Raw genomic sequence first — 19,243 nt, forward strand, 5'->3', positions numbered from 1 at the left:
CAGCGGCCCGCATCTAAGTTCGCAGGCGTCAAAGTTTTATGAAAGCCGTCGTTGAGGATCCGCGTCGAAAGATACGCGATCGAGACAATACCCTTGGTTAGCTGTGATTGCGCGTCTAAAGGGGGTTTGATAACGACACCGGCCCGGAGCGCAGCAAGTCACATCCGAACCAAATGGCGGAAAAAAACGATGCCCATGTGCACTGCTGACCGAAGGAGGAGTCACCAACCTCGTGACTACGACACTTCTTCGAAAACAAAAACAACATGCAAACATTCGAGCCCAACACCAGATGGCGATCTATGCAAAGTGTACAATCTGCAGCTCAAATTCCTCGAACATATTATTCGTTTGATGGAGTTACGTTGGCTTAACAAGCACTGAAAGTGTACGAGTTTTGCTGAATGCACAAAACTGGGATAATGGCCCACTTCTAGAATGTGATAATGGATCATTTAACAAGTCTTGAGTGGGGCTTGGTAGACATCTCTCAGTACCAGAAAAGAACTTCTAAGGAAGTACTCCGGCATAGCCAAGAGTGATATCGCTATGTACAGCTGTATAAGTCACCGGTTATTTCTATAACATAAGTGTTGGAGCCGGCCTCGTGGCGTGGTCCTGTTCCCTCTCGCTCAGCCGCACGAGGTCCCTTGCACCTTGGGGCTCCTCCATCTTGGATTGCACGTCACTTCACGTGACCACCTCCGTGACCCTGCTCTACCTGGCCTCGGTCCCAGCGAGGCCCGACATCGAGGCGCCCACCCCTGGCCCGGGGGATACCACGTGAGCCCTTCCCACTCCCGGCGGAGGGCAGTATCGATGGGACCCCCAACCGTCCTTCCACACCTAGGTGCGACCGCCCCACAGCTCTCTGGGGCCTGGCGCCTCTCCTGCTGGGCGTCTGGCCGCACCCTACCCGGCCTCTCCGCCCTCCTGGGCGCAAGGGTCCGGACATCAAAGGGCTCAAGACCTATATCTGGGGCGAACCGACAACAAGAAGTCAGTTGTATCCTGGAGTCAAGAGCCCTGCTGATCGGATCGCGGCTGACCCTACGGAGAAAGACTCTTCCTGAAACTACCTGCTGAGCCCTGCTAACGACGTCGCGGCTCCATCGTGCTTACAAGACCTTCACGAACCTTTGGGGCCCTGCTGACGCCGTCGCGGCCCGACCTTGTTGCAACAGACCATCAGAGCCCAGCTGACCTCGTCGCGGCTCGACCGAAGCGGACCTACCACCGGAGCCCTGCTGACCGTGTCGCGGCTCGACCCAAGCGGAACTACCACCCGAGCCCTGCTGACGCCGTCGCGGCTCTCCACGTCCGAGCCGCTCTGAGTCCAGCATCCAAGGTCTGGTGCAGAGCCTCCCGTACCTGGTTGGTACTAAGACTGTCCCGCTACCCGCTCCCTTCCAAGACATTGAGACTCTTACTGGATCTTTCGATCCCACTGTACATATTGAACGTGCTCCTTTTTTTATATAAAGAACCAAGATAAGCAACTGATCCGGAGTCCTGTGTGGTGGTGTTACTGGGCCTAGTACGATTATAGGAGAAGGACCTCTCCTCGGAGGCTTCTCAGCGGCGCTCGGCTATAACTTGGCGGTAGGAAGGTGCCCGGAGTAGTCCCTCCGACTCCCCGGTGGTCCTCCCTCCAACATTTGGTGGCCAGCGACGGGATCCGAGCCAGACGCAATCGTACAAGCAAGTAACGCACCCACTACCTAACCAGACGGAAAAAGAAAAGGGAACCATGGACGGCCAAGAAGCAACTGTGGCCGCAACCTTCCAGCTGGAAAAGCTGAAAGAATACACCCACAAAGAACTAAAACAATTCTGCAAAGACAAAGGGATCCCAACCACAGGATTGGGCACCAAGGAAGAAATGCAGAAAGCCCTGAAAGCCTGGGCCGAAGCCGAGGCCACTCCACCCAACACCGAAGGGACCTCGGCCCGGGACGAAAACCTGCCGACCACAACCCCGACAGATGGGGGGCGAGGCATCCCCGAAGCCCGCCTATCCCAATAAGAAATGCGAGAACGGGAGAGGGTCCGGGCACACGAAATGGACCTCGCACGACTCCGGCTGGACGGCGAGCTCCAGCTGGCGGAGAAGAAAATAGCCCTGGAGCAACTACGGCTGCAAGAGGAAATCGAGGAAAAGAAACGGCATCGGGAACTCGAAGAGAGACGGCTAACCCTCGAGCACGAGAGGGGCCTCAAAGAACTCGAACTGAAATCCAAAACAGGGGAGACCAGCACCCCCGGGGCCCGGGACGCTCTGCCACTGACCGAGCCAAAGGTTCATATCCCCAAGGATGTCGTCAAAGAGTACTACAAGAACGACGACATCCAGCAGTGGTTCCGAGCCTACGAGGTAGCCATGACCTCCCATCGGGTACCCCGGAAGGATTGGGGTGCCGGCCTATGGGGGAGGTTCCTCAGCGAGGGCCGGGATACCCTGCTGCAACTCCCCGACGCAGTGATGACCTCCTACGATCACATGAAGGAAGCCCTACTCACCCGCTACGGACTATCAGCCGAGATGTACCGGCAGCGCTTCCGGGACTGCAAGAAGCTCCCCGGTACCACCTGGGTCGAGTACGTGGACTTCAGCCGGGCTTTTGAAGGGTGGATAAAAGGGAGCAAGGTCACCTCGTACAATGAACTGTTCGACCTCATTGTCTGGGAGCACCTCGCCAACAACTGCTTTGTAGAACTAAGGCAACACCTCCTGGACAGCAAGTTGACCGAGCCCCGGAAGCTCGCCGCCGAAGCAGACCGATGGGTCAACACAAGGGTTCCCTCGGAACCCTGTGGATGACTACCAACGGAGTACCACGGGACCTCCTCGCCAGCGGGGCGGAGGAGGGGGGTCCCACCGCAGCCGAGAATTCCTGGCCGAACCGCCCAGAAGCCCGCCACGAGGCCAAGCCGCCAACCACACGTCCCCGACCCTGGGCCGAAGGGGGACCCCCATCGCCTGACCGGGACCCCGACCACCAGTGACCTGCTTCGGCTGCCAGCAGACCGGCCACTATGCGAGCGACCCGGCCTGCCCCGTGAACCGACGAAACGGGACCACTGGGCCACCTCCCCGACAAATAGCCGCCGCTGCCCTGGGGGAAGGAGAAGAGGAGGAGGACAACCGCGAGGACGGGTCCCCCGAGTGGGAACCAGCTGCCATGTCGCTCGTCTGCCTGGGCTCCCGAGAAATGGTGCCCCGAGCGGCCATCCCAAGCAACACCCAGAAGTACCAGCAGTGGGTCACCATCAACGGACGACGGGCCGAAGCCCTCCGGGACACTGGGGCTAGCGTGACCGCTGTACGCTGCCACCTAGTGACCCCCGAACAAATCCTGCCACATGTCCTATGCCCTGTCCGGACCGCGGACAACACCGAAAGCATGTGCCGGATGGCCAGGATCCCCTTCGAGTGGGGAGGAGTGTCCGGCACCCTAAAAGTGACTGTCCGCGACGACGCCCCCGTGGACTGCCTCCTGGGGAATGACCTAGAGAGCTCCCCCTGGGCCCAGGTGGAACGCCAAGAGCATCTGGGGATGCTAGGGCTGCCTGAGTGGGCCTGCGCCACCACCCGGTCCATGACCGCCCAACCCGCCGCGGCCACCGACCAGCCTACGGGCCCAGAGCTATCACCCTCCTCCGGCACGGAGGAACCCGACGATGAGGCCGGGCCGTCTGAACTGTCTCCCGACGAGGCCGCCTCCCTCAGCGAGATCCCCGAGCTGGCCCAGTGGCGCCACGATGGGGGCCCCACCCGCGAACAATTCCAGCAGGAGCAGAAGGTCTGCCCATCCCTCGAGGGGGCCCGACAGCAAGCGGCCGCCCAGGCCTCGGGGGACCCCACGGGAACCCACTGGGTCTATTGGGACAATGACTTACTATACAGCGAGCAGAAAATCGCCGAGCTGGGAGCCGGCCGGGTGTTGGTGGTTCCCCTCCGGTTCCGGGAGTTCCTCCTGAACCTGGCGCATGACGTGCCCCTCGCCGGACACCTCGGGCGGGACAAGACTTACAGCCGTCTAGTGACCCATTTCTATTGGCCCCGAATGCGAAGAGACGTGGACCACCACTGCCGATCCTGCCAGACCTGCCAGGCTAGCGGGAAAACTGGGGGTCGAGTTAAAGCCCCCCTCCAACCATTTCCAGCCGTCCACACCCCGTTCGAACGAGTGGGGATCGACATCGTGGGGCCCCTCGACCCCCGAACCGCCCAAGGACACCGCTTCATCCTGGTACTGGTCGACCACGCCACCCGATACCCATCCCACTCCGCACTGTGACAGCTCCAGTGGTGGGCCGGGCCCTGATGGGCATCTTCTCCAGGGTGGGGTTCCCCCGAGAAGTGGTGAGCGACAGGGGTACGAACTTTATTTCAAAGTACATGAAATCCCTCTGGCAACAATGTGGGGTCACCTACAGATTCACTACCCCTTACCAACCCCAGGGGAACGGACTGGTCGAGCGGTTCAACAGGACCCTAAAAGGGATGATCCAGGGTCTGGAAGAGCCCCTGCGGAGGAGGTGGGATGTCCTGCTGCCCTGCCTCCTGTTCGCCTATCGAGAGGTACCGCAGAAATCCCTGGGCTTCAGCCCCTTCGAACTATTGTATGGGCACCCCGTCCAAGGGCCCCTCAGCCTGGTCAAGGAGGGCTGGGAGGCGCAAGTCCAAGATGCCCCTCCCGACGTCTACCGGTACCTCCTGACCCTGCGGAACCAGACTCGGAAGTTCCGGGCCCTGGCAGAAGCCAACCTTGAAGCCAGCCAAGAAGACATGAAGCGCACGCCTCGACCATCGAGTTCGAGCCAGGCCAGCAAGTCTGGGTCATGTCACCCGTGGACCCCTGCGCCCTGCAGGACAAGTGGACCGGGCCCTTCAAGGTGGTTGAGAGGAAGAGCCCCGTCACCTACCTAGTCGACATGGAGTCCCCGAGGAACCCCCTCCGGGTCCTGCACGCCAACCGGCTCAAGCCCCACTTTGCCCGAACTGAACTAAGCCTGCTGCTGGCTACTGATGATGGGGGCGAAAGCGACTCCGAGCCCCTGCCCGACCTCCTGGGGTCCTCGGGCCAAGACGGTTCCTTAGAGGGAGTCCACCTCTCCGACACGCTGACCCCAGAACAGCACCATGACTGCCGGAGGCTGCTGCAACCCTTCGCTGCCCTCTTCTCTCTCACGCCCGGGGTGACCCCCTGGTGCGTACACGACTTGGATACCGGGGACAGCCCCCCTGTGCGACATCGCGCCTACAGAGTACCTGACCGAGTCCGGGCCTGCATACAGACCGAGGTCGCCAAGATGCTCGCTCTCGGAGTCATTGAGCCCTCCGACAGCCCGTGGGCCAGCCCAGTGGTCTTGGTGCCGAAGGCCGCCGCCCCCGGTACTTCTCCGGAACTCCGATTTTGTGTAGACTACCGGGGCCTGAACGCAGTCACCAAGACCGACGCCCACCCCCTGCCCCGGGCAGACGAGCTGATCGATCGCTTAGGGGCCGCCCGCTACCTAAGCACCTTTGATCTCACCGCTGGGTACTGGCAGATCAAGCTCACTCCCGGCGCCCAGGAACGATCCGCCTTTTCCACCCCCGATGGGCACTACCACTTTCGGGTGATGCCCTTCGGTATGAAGAACGCCCCAGCGACCTTTCAGAGGCTGGTAAACAAGGTCCTGGCCGGGCTAGAAACCTTCAGCGCGGCCTACCTCGACGACATTGCAGTCTTCAGCGACCGTTGGGCCGCGCACTTGGGACACCTCGGCAAAGTCCTGGCCGTTCTCCAAAGGGCCGGGCTCACAATTAAGGCCAGTAAGTGCCAGATCGGTCAAGGATCTGTGACCTATCTGGGCCACCAGGTGGGGAGTGGCCAGGTAGCGCCCCTCCAGTTGAAGGTCGATGCCATCCAGGCGTGGGAGCCCCCCGCAACCCAGACCGCTGTCCGGGCCTTCTTAGGCCTCACAGGCTACTACCGGCGATTCATTAAGGATTATGGCAGCATTGTGGGCCCCCTTACAGAGCTCACTTCCAAGAAACAGCCCAAGGTGGTGCACTGGACGCCCCGCTGCCAGACCGCTTTTGAAGCCCTCAAGGCGGCCATGTGTGCTGCCCCGGTGCTACAGGCCCCTGACTACAGCAAGGAATTTGTGGTGCAGACCGACGCATCAGAGTACGGGGTCGGGGCGGTCCTCTCCCAGATGGACGCCGAGGGCCTCGACCGACCTGTAGCCTTTATCAGCCCCCGACTGCTGCCACGAGAACAGAGGTGGAGCACCATCGAGCGGGAGGCCTTCGCGGTGGTATGGGATCTCAAGAAGCTCCGGCCCTACCTTTTCGGCACCCACTTCAGGGTCCAGACTGACCACCGGCCCTTGCGGTGGCTCATGCAAATGCGGGGCGAGAACCCCAAACTGTTGCGATGGTCCATCTCGCTGCAAGGGATGGACTTCACCGTGGAACACCGGCCCGGCAACGACCACGCCAATGCTGACGGCCTGTCCCGATTCTTCCGCCTCGTCGAGGAGAATCCCCAAGGAGATGGGTGACTCTCCCTGCCTTCAGCTGGGGGGGGACGCGTGTTGGAGCCGGCCTCGTGGCGTGGTCCTGTTCCCTCTCGCTCAGCCGCACGAGGTCCCATGCACCACGGGGCTCCTCCATCTTGGATTGCACGTCACTTCACGTGACCACCTCCGTGACCCTGCTCTACCCGGCCTCGGTCCCAGCGAGGCCCAACATCGAGGCGCCCACCCCTGGCCCGGGGGATACCACGTGAGCCCTTCCCACTCCCGGCGGAGGGCAGTATCGATGGGACCCCCAACCGTCCTTCCACACCTAGGTGCGACCGCCCCACAGCTCTCTGGGGCCTGGCGCCTCTCCTGCTGGGCGTCTGGCCGCGCCCTACCCGGCCTCTCCGCCCTCCTGGGCGCAAGGGTCCGGACATTAAAGGGCTCAAGACCTATATCTGGGGCGAACCGACAACAAGAAGTCAGTTGTATCCTGGAGTCAAGAGCCCTGCTGATCGGATCGCGGCTGACCCTACGGAGAAAGACTCTTCCTGAAACTACCTGCTGAGCCCTGCTAACGACGTCGCGGCTCCATCGTGCTTACAAGACCTTCACGAACCTTTGGGGCCCTGCTGACGCCGTCGCGGCCCGACCTTGTTGCAACAGACCATCAGAGCCCAGCTGACCTCGTCGCGGCTCGACCGAAGCGGACCTACCACCGGAGCCCTGCTGACTGTGTCGCGGCTCGACCCAAGCGGAACTACCACCCGAGCCCTGCTGACGCCGTCGCGGCTCTCCACGTCCGAGCCGCTCTGAGTCCAGCATCCAAGGTCTGGTGCAGAGCCTCCCGTACCTGGTTGGTACTAAGACTGTCCCGCTACCCGCTCCCTTCCAAGACATTGAGACTCTTACTGGATCTTTCGATCCCACTGTACATATTGAACGTCCTCCTTTTTTTATATAAAGAACCAAGATAAGCAACTGATCCGGAGTCCTGTGTGGTGGTGTTACTGGGCCTAGTACGATTATAGGAGAAGGACCTCTCCTCGGAGGCTTCTCAGCGGCGCTCGGCTATAACTTGGCGGTAGGAAGGTGCCCGGAGTAGTCCCTCCGACTCCCCGGTGGTCCTCCCTCCAACAATAAGTATCTGCGATTCTCCTCAGTGCAGAAAACTTCAAAATTATGGTTGAAAAGAAGAGACTGCTCAGCATCAAAGGCATGGGTGTGTGAGTTTTGGCTACAGACTATTTGTAATTTCTGGGTTCGAACGTAACAAAGACTTAGTGTCACAGCAGCGCTTACAAAGTTTTAAAGGCAAAAGTGTTTTAGGACAAACATTTGTAAGCAACCCTGTATGTCTGAAAGATTCCCAAAAGGGGTATACTCGATCTGCAAGCATTAAGAGAATAAGTGAGAATATGCCGAGACAACACACCAGACATTTCTAGTTAGGTCAGCCTTAGGAAATATAATTTCCCACAAAGTGTCATAGCTGAGACAGAAGCTACATCTTTTAACATAGTTGGTGGCCAAAAATGAGCCTGTAGTCCTTGAATTAGGCTGTTAGTTGAAATTAATAAAGCAACTATACTGAAAACAAAATACATGTAGTATAAAACAATGGACAAGACAAAGCTAACACCCTAATCTCACGGTAATACACATCAGTCCTGCAGGAAGCACCAGGAGGTAGTGGGGGAAAAAATACGAGGCAAGATATAGCCCGATCAAAAAGGAAGCTGGCCTTCTATGCAACTTTAATTAAAACTGCAGATTCTCAGCTTTCACTTCTGCCAGCTTGTTGAACTACTCTCCAAGCCAGTGGAGTTGTTAGAAGAGTGGTAATGCACGAGGATGCAGAAACACACTTATACAGCTTCCTGATTACCAGCTCAGGTAACAAAAAAAAACTGACAATACATCAAAATACGTCTCGATCCTCCTGGCTTGGTAAGAGAAAAATATTGGACATAATTAACAGCCAAACATATGCACAAACTAAAAAGAAACATACTTTATCTTCTCCATGTATTCTGGCGTGTTCTGATTTGTCATATTCGAAGGGCTGATGTGGAGTTTAAAGTCTGGTCCAAAATATTCAAAGTAGTCATTATATGGCAATTCTAATTGACAAAAACAAGGGTGAATGAGAATCAATAATGAATTTGCATAATCTGCAGAACTTAGTAAACAGATGTTACTTTAAATGCTGGTTAAAATTTCACAACAATTCTAAACATTTGCCTTTTTTTGCAAATCACATTTTATGATTAATGTTCGAAGTAAATCAGACTGCACTTTAGGCAATAATGACACAAGAAGAAAAAAGATCTAAATAATAAAGAATGTATCTTTCATGCATGCATTAAAAACTGAGAATTTCAGTATGCATCACATCCATACACCGAAAGAAATTCAAAAATTGCAAAATAACCTGTGCTCAATTCTAAAGTAAGGACTTGATAAGTTATAGAGGGTTGGTAAATCACAGGTTTGGAGACTGCAATAACGCAAGTCACAATGTACTAAGGTACTAGAAAGACAGAATGACTGAGCTTGATGACTCATTCAGAATCACAAAAGGATGAAATGGTTGTCTACCCTTATCATTATGCTTTGGGTCTGCAGTTGAAGTCGCACACAATTGACAGGTTTTTAACACCTGGCCTTAAATGGTAACCAATTTGCTAATTGGACGCTGACTAAGAGGGTACACTACATGCTCCCAACTAGGTTATTTACTGAATGGCAACTTTTTTCTTTCTCCAAGCAACCGCTCACTCTTGAATGCTTAGAAAGCAGGGGAGTGTCATAAAAAGTCTCTTGCTTCATATACATTATTGAGGTGGGAGATTGTGACCTCCTGAGAATGTTTCTTTTGTGATAGGACAGATTAGTAAATAAGGCACCAATGTAAAATAAAGGGCCGATGCAAATCATTTTTGTGCAAAAACACCAATTAGTTTACGAAATGCCTTTCTTGCATTGGGCCTTACCAACAATATTTATCCACTTAAAGCAGTTCCCATCTACTTTATTTCATTGATCCTTATGATTGATACTGCTGTTTTAACAGCTCAACTCTATACTTCTGTATGCACAGTTCTGTCTGATCCGGGTTTCCCAATCCATGTTTGGACTATTTCCTTGTTGAAAGGTCTATCTCAGTGGTTCTTAACCTTTGACTTCTGTGAACCCACACATAATCATTACTGGGACCTGGGGAACCCAACTAAATCATTAGTAGAATCGACCGAGTCATTACTGGAAGCCATGGACCCTGGCCTAAGCAGCTTCGATGATTTGAAAGTCAAAACAATGCACACAGAATACAGAAACAAGTATTCATCAAACATATACAGAAATTATTAAATATTTGATTTAATTCACAAATATAAAAAAAAACATTTTAAATAGTAATGGGAAGGTTGGAGCTTTTCTAAATTCCACTCATCATCCATACTATATTCCATATGGTGCTCTTGCACTCTTGCCACAAACCAATCTGATACTAACTTAGCAGCTAGATCTAAGGTTTATACAAGTTAGAACAAGGAGAGTTTGCTGCAAGATAACTCAAGAGACTGAACTGTTTCAAGACGGGTTATAGCACATTTTTAAATTAATAAAATTTTGTGACGTACACATAAAAAATAGGTTAGTTGCAGGGAAAAATATACCAAACAAAATACACAGGGGATGAGGATTTGGAGGAAATGATATGGGTAAGCAGCTCAAACAAATGATATAACATTACTTCCAAAATGTAAAAATGAACCAGATAACATTTAAATGAGTTCAAGAGCTCCTAGCTACCCCAGTGCTTAGAAAAGCTTTTGTATATCTGTAACAAGTAATCATTCAACCTTGATTTTTAGGTCTCGCCTGACCCAGTGCATGCGCTGGTCTGGCGAGACATTTTGTGAGGGCTCCAAAAAGTGCTACCAGGCCAGCCTAGAGCTACAGTGCATGTGCGCGGGCGCGCGCGTCGCGCTTTACCGCGATTACATTACTTTCACTTTCGCGGCCGCTTTGATGTTTGATCGCGATCAATTTCGCGGCCGCAGGGCCGCTTTGATGTTCTCCGTGAGGCTTCAATAGATTGCAACAGTTAAAACAAGCATTGGCATAGCCAATAGGTCTCGCTTTTGGGACCTAATAAGTGTTTAGTTATGCAACTGTTTCATGGCTAAACACTTATAAGGTCCCAAAGGCGAGACCTATTGGCTATGCCAATGCTTGTTTCCTTTGCTTTCAGGTAGTTTAGGTTTTCTTGTACAAGCAGGTCTAGAAATGCTACCCTGTCAAGAGAAAACCTGGACTGAATGAGCTGCTTCCAAACAGACATATTGTATTTTGGGAGATTTTGCGAGCTCTGGATCATGCATCCTGTGGACAGGATGCGTAAATGTACAACATTTGAATTTGGGGTGAAGATCAACCAAACCCCAAATATAGCCAACGTAATGTAAAAGCTGGAAACAAATTCAACCCTCACCATTCGGAATTTCACAATCCAGCGCAACAGCAGTTTCATACGTCCAACATCGGGCCACGTTACGGATCGTATATCCACCACCTCCCAGCATAAGCATAGGCAAATTAAAAGTCTTCACAACTTCAACACATTTTGCATGACCTAGGGATGAAAAATAAACGAAGACCAGTTCAATAAGCTATCATCTAATAAACAGGTTAATAAAAATGTTACAACTGTGGAACGTTGTACAGGAATTTTCCTTGAATACTCTTATAAACACATTCACAATAAAAATATTAACGAGTAGCATGAACCAAAGAGTCACTCACCTGACATAGGTAATAATTAGTGATAATAATGGGGAGGTAGCCGGGGCCATAGTTGTATTCTATGTTTAACCAAGTATGAAGCCAGGGAAATAACGTGTTAATATTTTATTACATGAAAAAGACGAAATCATGATATCTATCTAGAAACCTCAGTCTTGATATCCATAGTGCAACAGCATTTCAATGGATTGACACTTATCATGGAAACCTAAAGTGTGGAGAGATGCCAGCAGCATGCTCTAAGCTAGTGCTATGCAAATATACCATCAGCATTTTCAGTTCTGTATAAACTGGCAAGAGTCAACTCTGGTCCACCACTGCTAAATGGAAAATGCCAAAAAGTTCTGTGCAGGTCTCATGCATCCTAAAAACAACAGGTCTGGATTGCACTTCGAAAAACTGCTACAGCGAAAACAAAAACGTCTGATTTCCGTACACTGTGCTTCTATGAGATAAATACTTTAATGTGTGATGACGAAGAAGACATTTGGTATGTAAAATAAATCGCTCTTGCATTGCAATTCAAGAACACCATCAGAAGCAAAATGATACTCCAAAAAGTCAACATCATAAGGTGAGAGAGAAGTACAACTCTAGGAAGAGACAAAGCCTGCTCTCTGTAGATTGTGTAAAGAATTTAACAGTAGGTCAAGCAGACTGCGCACAGTCCTGATGGGCAAAGGCAAGGCCAACAGGCCTAGCTTATTATAGCTATGTGTCCTTCGTTGTAATGGCGGCATGTTATTTTTAAAAGCTCTCAACGTGATGTATTTTATGATATAAAATACAAAATATACATCGAAAATAAATAATTTTGATAATTCATCATAAACTGATATTGCGATCATTATTGTATTTGCCTTGGAACTGTCTTGCCTGCACAAGTTACTAATCACCTAGCCCAGGTGCGTCTTTTCATGTTGTTGTTTCTTACCCGCCAGGGTCAGTGTATCCAGTTTACGGGGGGGCCCCAGCCCTTTTCCAGATATTTTTAAACGTTCTGACAGAAAAAAGCGCATCCAGGCAACAATGCAGAACATCCAAATGCATACTTGCACGCGCACACAAATTCAAACACATACAGGCATATGGAGACACGGAGAAGAGCGCAAGAGTGCTGAAGTGCCTGAGGTGGTCCCGCCTGCCAGAAGGCCGCATGATGGATAAAACACTCTGGCCACAACCCAAGCTGATGAGGAGAGCACACTAGGAACCATGCTGACCTATAGCTGGCTGCCCCAATCTAGCACAGAAGGGTGAAATTGTATAGATAATGCCGCCCCGCGTGACCTGTCGGGGATACTCTGACGCCCAGCGAGTGATAAGGGGGTCAAGAATGGCTTGGTGAGCTCAGCAGGGGCCTAATTCTCATAGGCTGCTACAGTGTGTGTGAATGCCAGTGATGGATTACTGACTGGAGGAGAGATCTGCTAATAAAGCCGGGTGGCACATGTGGCAATAGGTTTTTGAGAGCCATCTGTAGGGCTGCCCTCCTTCTAACGACCACAGTCCCAGAAGACCGAGCAGTGCCCCTGAAATTATTTTCACACTTAAACCACTGGGACCCCCATGCACCGGAACAGCCAGCAACAATGTAAGATGGGGTTCTACATTCCCCCAAATCGAAAACCACACACAGAGGTAGCCTGCTCGCATACTTCGACATCCCACAGAACAGGCCTCTACCTGCGGAAAACAATATGTTGCTGACCAAATCAAAGCTAATGGACAGTCTCCGAACCTTTAAACGTCCGTTCCACCTCTGTATGAAACATAAAGAGAGTCTAGTAGGTCTGGGTTCAGACATTTATAAAATTCTCCAGGAAATTCACCATATCTGGGGCTTATTGAAAGAGGTTAGAGATCACGTCTTTGGAGATTTCCCCTTCCAGCAGAGCCCTGCCATTGGCATGGAGGCATGACAATCTGAGAGTGGCAAAGAAGAGATCTGCCCCCTCAGGTGCTCTGCCAGTCTCTGAGCTGTACAGGGCCTCCAAAGCTATTTCTTGGAACTTGCCAAGCAGATCACCCGCTCCACTACGGATGGCCAGGATGAGTTTAAATTGAGAGGTTAGGAATCTGCCAGCTTTTTCCCTTTGTTCATAATGCTGCACATGCAGTTTATAGAGCACATATTCCACCTTGGATGTGTACAGGTTGTTGAATTCCACCCTTGCAGCTTCTAACAGCTGCCTGAGGATTGGTGTGGAACAGCTCATGTGAGCTTGTGATTTGGATGTAATATCCGTCTCTAAAAGGGCCTGTCATTTCCTCTGCCGTTTGTTATCAAGAGCTGTGTCGCACATAATCTAGCAACAAATAGTGGCCTTAGCCACCGCCCACAGAGTTTGTGCGGAGGTCACGGATTCCCAGTTCTCCTCGTAGTATGTGATTACATGGGATTTCAGGAGGTGTTTTTCATTGGGCAGTTTGTAATATGACGTGTAAAGGCACCAAGGTTTACGATCGGCTTTATCATGCCCCAGACTATAGCAAGACCAACCGGTGCATGGCCAGAGAGGGATTCCTCCAATATCGTGCAACACCCACTAAAGACGCTAACTGTTGAGAGGATACCAAATAGTTCAGCCTTGACTGTCACATGGACCGGGGACATGTGTGAGAATTTCTTGTCAGACGGGTGAAGCACACACCAGAAGTCAAGCAGTACCTGGTCATCCATGACATCTGGGAGAATTGCACTGTACTGTTTTCAGGACACGTCACCAAGGCTGGTGTGGTATGTATGGCGTATGGCACTAGGTTCCAGTTATCTCCTAGAATGATCCGTTTGGAGCCATTTCAGAACAGAGTTGGTTTAGTGTAAGAAAAACTAGGTATCAATCCAGTAGGGGCATAGTTTGAGCCAACGTCCAGGACCCTATCTCCTATACGTATTTATAGAGCGTATATCAGTCCAAGTCTGAAGCACCGTGCAAGGCAGTGTCTTTAGGAGTAGTGCCAGCTCACATTTTCTCAGCTGGCAGGGTTCCAATAGAATCCAGGATAGGTGATCTGCAACTGTGGATAACTGTGCCCATCCAATCTCGCTCAGTTTGCCAGCCTCAGGGGCAGAGAGGAGTATCTCCTGCAATAGGGCTATATCAGTGTGTTTGTAGGCCAAATAAGAGAGTATCTTCATCCCTTTCACATAGTTAACATTCAGGTATGTGATCCGAAGGGTGGCAATCGCCATTTTGAGGAGGGTCACAGTGCACCACAGGGCAAAAATAAATAAATCGCCAATCTATGTCCCCTAAGTAGTGGTAGCAAGTGGTCGGATAAGGGTGTCCAATATTAAACAGGTTTGGGGTGAGGGGAGAAGGTAGTCTGTATGTCTGTAACAGAAGAGAGTCCAAGACACTAAAGCGGGACCAGCAAGCAGGCGCTCGTGGCAGGTATTGAGACAAGTGGGAAGGACAGTAGGGAAGGGAGAGGAGACGGGGAGGGAACCCGGTAGGGATGGAAGGGTAAGGTGGGGGGGGGGGGGGGGGGGTGGAAGGGGAGAAGTGAAATCAATGGATTATATTGACAAAAACAAGTGCGGCGCAGGAGCACAGTATGTGTACTCGCAATCGGGTGGTGGGTACCCAAGCTTTTGTTGGGGTGGGGTGGAGGGGAACACGATACCTCCGTCACTTACACCACAATCAGTAGTTGGGCAAAGGACAACAGGATGCCAAAATAAACAGGAGTGGTGGGGTATGGGCAAGGAGGAGGCCCCATGCATATAAATAGTAATGCATTGGCACCTCACTGGTGTTCACTGTTAGTATTGTTTTAAGTAGTATCATTATTAGAACTATTGGGCCCTGGGGGTGGGATTAGTGGGGGAGTGCAGCAGAGAATGTGTCCCCCGGTCTGTGGGAGGAGGGTGAGGGTAGGGGACCCCGCAGAACAGTTGGCAAGATACATAACAAAATTCAATAAGCAACATTGGGCAGCAGAGCTACGATGCGACGACAAAAAACTGTTAACCATGGTAGAATATAGTATAAATACACACAGAACACTACAAAAGTCTTTTGATATCTTCTATTAGAGCAGGCCTGATTTTATTGCTGAAGACTCAATGATCCAGCATTGCTTGCACTTGCATGTTTTTTACATTGGAAGACAGCCGACGTGTTTAGTCTTAGACGACTTTTTCAAGGCTGCAAGTTCAATACGTACATAAATCAGTATACTGTTCAATGGTAGAGGTACCATCACTCTCTTCGGTCTACGCAGACCACTGGCTTATAATGGCCATTTACTACTAATTTGAGTTCTGGCAACGCATTTCAGCGATCCAGGTATGTGGCTCATAACAATGCCCCTTAACCTAAATATCACAAACATCATCACAGTTTTTACGTTACACTGTGTCCTGGTGGTATTATATGCATCGGGACACGCACTTGATGTCTGTTCTATCGAGTCTCCCGTCTTGACTATTTGTTTGACTGCCTCACTATATACTTTTCTCCACGTGATTTTTTTAGGAATAGTTTTCGTAATATGTGACTAGTTTTTATATTCCCTTCCGCAGTACTCCGTGTTGCAATTACTGGCTTACCTTGGTCCATTAAGTATTAGATGTTTTTGGGGTTCTGGCAATAACCTGTCAGTAGTTCAGATATGTGGCCTTTAACATATGTTGTCGAATTTACATTACCAATACGTGGCCAGACATTTACTATTTAGCGCACTCCCTATATTAATGCCAGTTTTTGTTTTCTTCCAAGGTTCCTTTTCACTGTGCCAGGCCCTCGTGGTCCCCTTTGACTGTACAGTTATTTTTCACTTTACTACGGTATTACACGGACATTGGTTGTTCATGTCTTGAATGAGACAATCTTAACCCCATTGGAAAAGGAAATTGAGAGGGCTCTGGCGCTATCATGCAACCAGTCTATTATTCTATGGGCGGGAGATTTTAACATTAGTCCATGTCCTTTTGCAATGAGCGATTTGTGTGGGATTAGAAGGAAAAGCGGAAATATGGAAGATGTTGACTACCTACACTTCACACATTGCGCCTATGGCACAGCGCTAAATAATATGATAGCAAAGTTTGATTTGGATATGCTAAGTTGCGCGAAAAAGAGAGAAAATTTTAACCGCCCAACTTTTACAGGGAGAAATGCTAATACTTACATTGATCACATTCTGCTTTCTAAGAACACCGCTTACTCTAACCTATGGGTTAATGAGCAAGCATTAAGTGATCACAATAGCATTTCTATAATATTACAGTGCTGGGGTAATAAACAAATAAACGGAAACAACTGTATTAACAATGTCAAAGCCGTAAGACCAAATGGTACGCGGATTAGATGGTCGAGGATTGTCCCACATAAAATACACGAGGAGGTGTTAAGAAAATGTAGCAAAGAGATAGACTACTGCCTTGGTGAGGAAGTTAATTCCAACATCATACTCAATAGCTTTCTAAGGATAAATGAAACAATAGAAATCCTGCTCACCAAGAAACCTAACGGGAAAAAAGAAATCAATTTAGGGTAGTTTGATAAAAGTTGTACCCGCGCCCTGCATGATTTAAAACAAGCTCTGAGTACCAAACCACGTAATTCCACTAGTATTAAAAACTGCCGTGTTATTTATAAAGTATCCCTTGCTAAGAGGAAAAGAGACCTTCAAGAAAAGGCCTGGAACAACCTTAATCTAGCGGCAGATATAAATAATAGTAAACTCTACTGGGAGACCATAAATAGCCCCTTCCTGAAGAATGACAGAGTGCCCGAAATAACCTCACATGTAGACTGCAACTCATGGACCGAACACTTTTTAAACATTATTAATCCTGGTAGGATAGTTTTAGATTCTTTAATGGATAATGACTGCACATGGCCAAGGTTACCTCTAGAAATAAGTCTTGACGAGGTATATGAGGGATTAACTAATAGTAAAGGAGGTAAAGCCCCCGGACCGGATGGGGTCCCGCTTGACTTGTATAAAACCGAATTACATCTGTGGGCCCCTATTCTGACTAGGCTTTTCAAAGCAACTGCGGAGGGACAGTTACCTATTTCATGGGGCCAGTCCTTAATTATCCCCCTCTTTAAAAAAGGCTCCAAATCTGAGGCAAGTAATTACCGCCTCATCTCCCTTTTGGACTCCTCAATCAAAATAATGAGTAGAATAATGTTAAAAAGATTAGAAACCTGGGCCATGGATAACACAATCTTATCAAAGGCACAATATGGTTTTAGAAAAGGTCTGGGGACATTGGAGCAGTGCGTAAACCTTGACCTCCTTATCAACAAATACACAATCGCTAAGGAGGGCAATCTGTTCCTCTGTTTCGCAGACCTGAGCAGCGCTTTCGATCTTGTAGATCATAAAATTCTATGGGAAATTGTTAGAACTTGGTGCCCCAAAGGAATGCGTATATTTTTTAGCACGGCTCTACTCAAGACTGTCATGTAAAGTTCGCTATGGACCATCGGGGGAATGTACACCGTTTTTCAAAGTTGCAAGAGGAATCCGACAGGGTTGTGTTTTAGCGCCTTTTTTATTTTCACTATTTATTAATCAAATTGATTCTATTTTAAGTCAGCTACCATCGGATGCCCTATTATAGACAGGAGTGCTACCCCAATCTTATTATATGCGGATGACTCTGTTCTTTTATCGCAAACACAGGTTGGATTACAACGCCTCATTGATAGATTTGTGTTATTCATCGAAAACAGAAAATTGTTAGTTAACAAAACCAAGACTTACGCGATGATCTGCGGCAAGAAAGTAAAACCGGTTAGCACATTCTATATTGATAAAGCCAAGATGCAAACGGTCAAACGGAGATGGAAATGGACAAATGAGGACGAGACTGTGAGAATGAAGATGAGTAGAAACACCAATAGTATATTTAGATTCTCCGCCAAATTGGGGCAAAGAAGGATAAAAGAAATGATGGCCATTTATAACGCCAGGTGTGTCTCATCGGCACTGTATGGGGCGGGAGTGTGGGGCCACCATTGCGTGAATCCATTACAGAGCGATGAAAATAAGTTTCTAAAAAAATTATTATGTGCCCCCCCCCCTCAGCATCAACTATGTTAATTCACGAGGAAGTTGGAATAGAATATGTTATGGATTTAGCTGCATTACGCCCATTATTACTCTGGCGCTCTATTTGGTCTAAAACTGAAACAATATTTACACAAACAATCATCAAAGACTGTCTGAGGCTTGACCATTCATCACGCATACCCTGGTTGAGCTATATTTATTATTGGTTTAATCTTTTATATGATTGTAATATCCGCTTGAATCCAGAAGCTGCAGCGTTGATATCAAAGAAAGACCTAAAACTGAGGTTTCTATCATATAAGAGAGCAGCCACAGAGAGGCAGTCTAGAAATCTAATAACTACAGTATTCTATTATGATTAAAACTTGATCAAAGGCTTTCGGACATATCTTACCATCGTAACACGTAATTCCCATCGATATGTTTTAACTCGTTTAAGGTTGGGGATTGTTCACCATCTAGTGTCATTTCCGCATATGAGAATTAGATCTAACTCCATGTGCCCGTGCGATAATATTTCAAAGCAAAGCTGCTGTCACTTTACTGTTTTGTAAATTTTATTACCATTTTAGGAAATTTTATCTTAAACCTATCTTTTTAAAATATAATGTTCGGTCCACCAAAACAGCAATGAAGTTAATATCATCTCTAGAAAGCCCAGTTATTTGTTTTTCCACTGCATCTTATGTGTTAAAATGTGTAACTATAAGGAAGTCAATAATTTGCCCTGTGTAGCTTTTATTAATTTGCGTATTTTGCACATTATCATGCACTGATAGTAACTTTTTTGTACTCCTAAACTGGAGTAGACTGTGGATGCATACTGCACTTTAATAATACCTTTTTGCACTTTGCATTCTTTGCACAGCCACTATACATTTGT

At 49.2% G+C, this 19,243-nt stretch overlaps 1 protein-coding gene across 1 annotated transcript in view; it reads right to left on the reverse strand.

Moving 5' to 3' along the window:
* Positions 1–19,243, reverse strand: part of LOC146817896 (histone deacetylase 2) — a 166,741-nt gene that overhangs the window by 50,456 nt on the left and 97,042 nt on the right. The window contains exons 9-10 of the mRNA XM_085611383.1: positions 11,012–11,152; positions 8,528–8,636 (exon numbers count right to left, since the gene is read on the reverse strand). Coding sequence (XP_085467509.1) covers positions 8,528–8,636; positions 11,012–11,152 — 250 coding nt within the window. The remainder of the gene's footprint in view (positions 1–8,527; positions 8,637–11,011; positions 11,153–19,243) is intronic.

This window comes from Triturus cristatus, chromosome 6 (assembly GCF_964204655.1).
Source record: "Triturus cristatus chromosome 6, aTriCri1.1, whole genome shotgun sequence".
In the NCBI taxonomy this organism is placed as follows: Eukaryota; Metazoa; Chordata; class Amphibia; order Caudata; family Salamandridae; genus Triturus; species Triturus cristatus.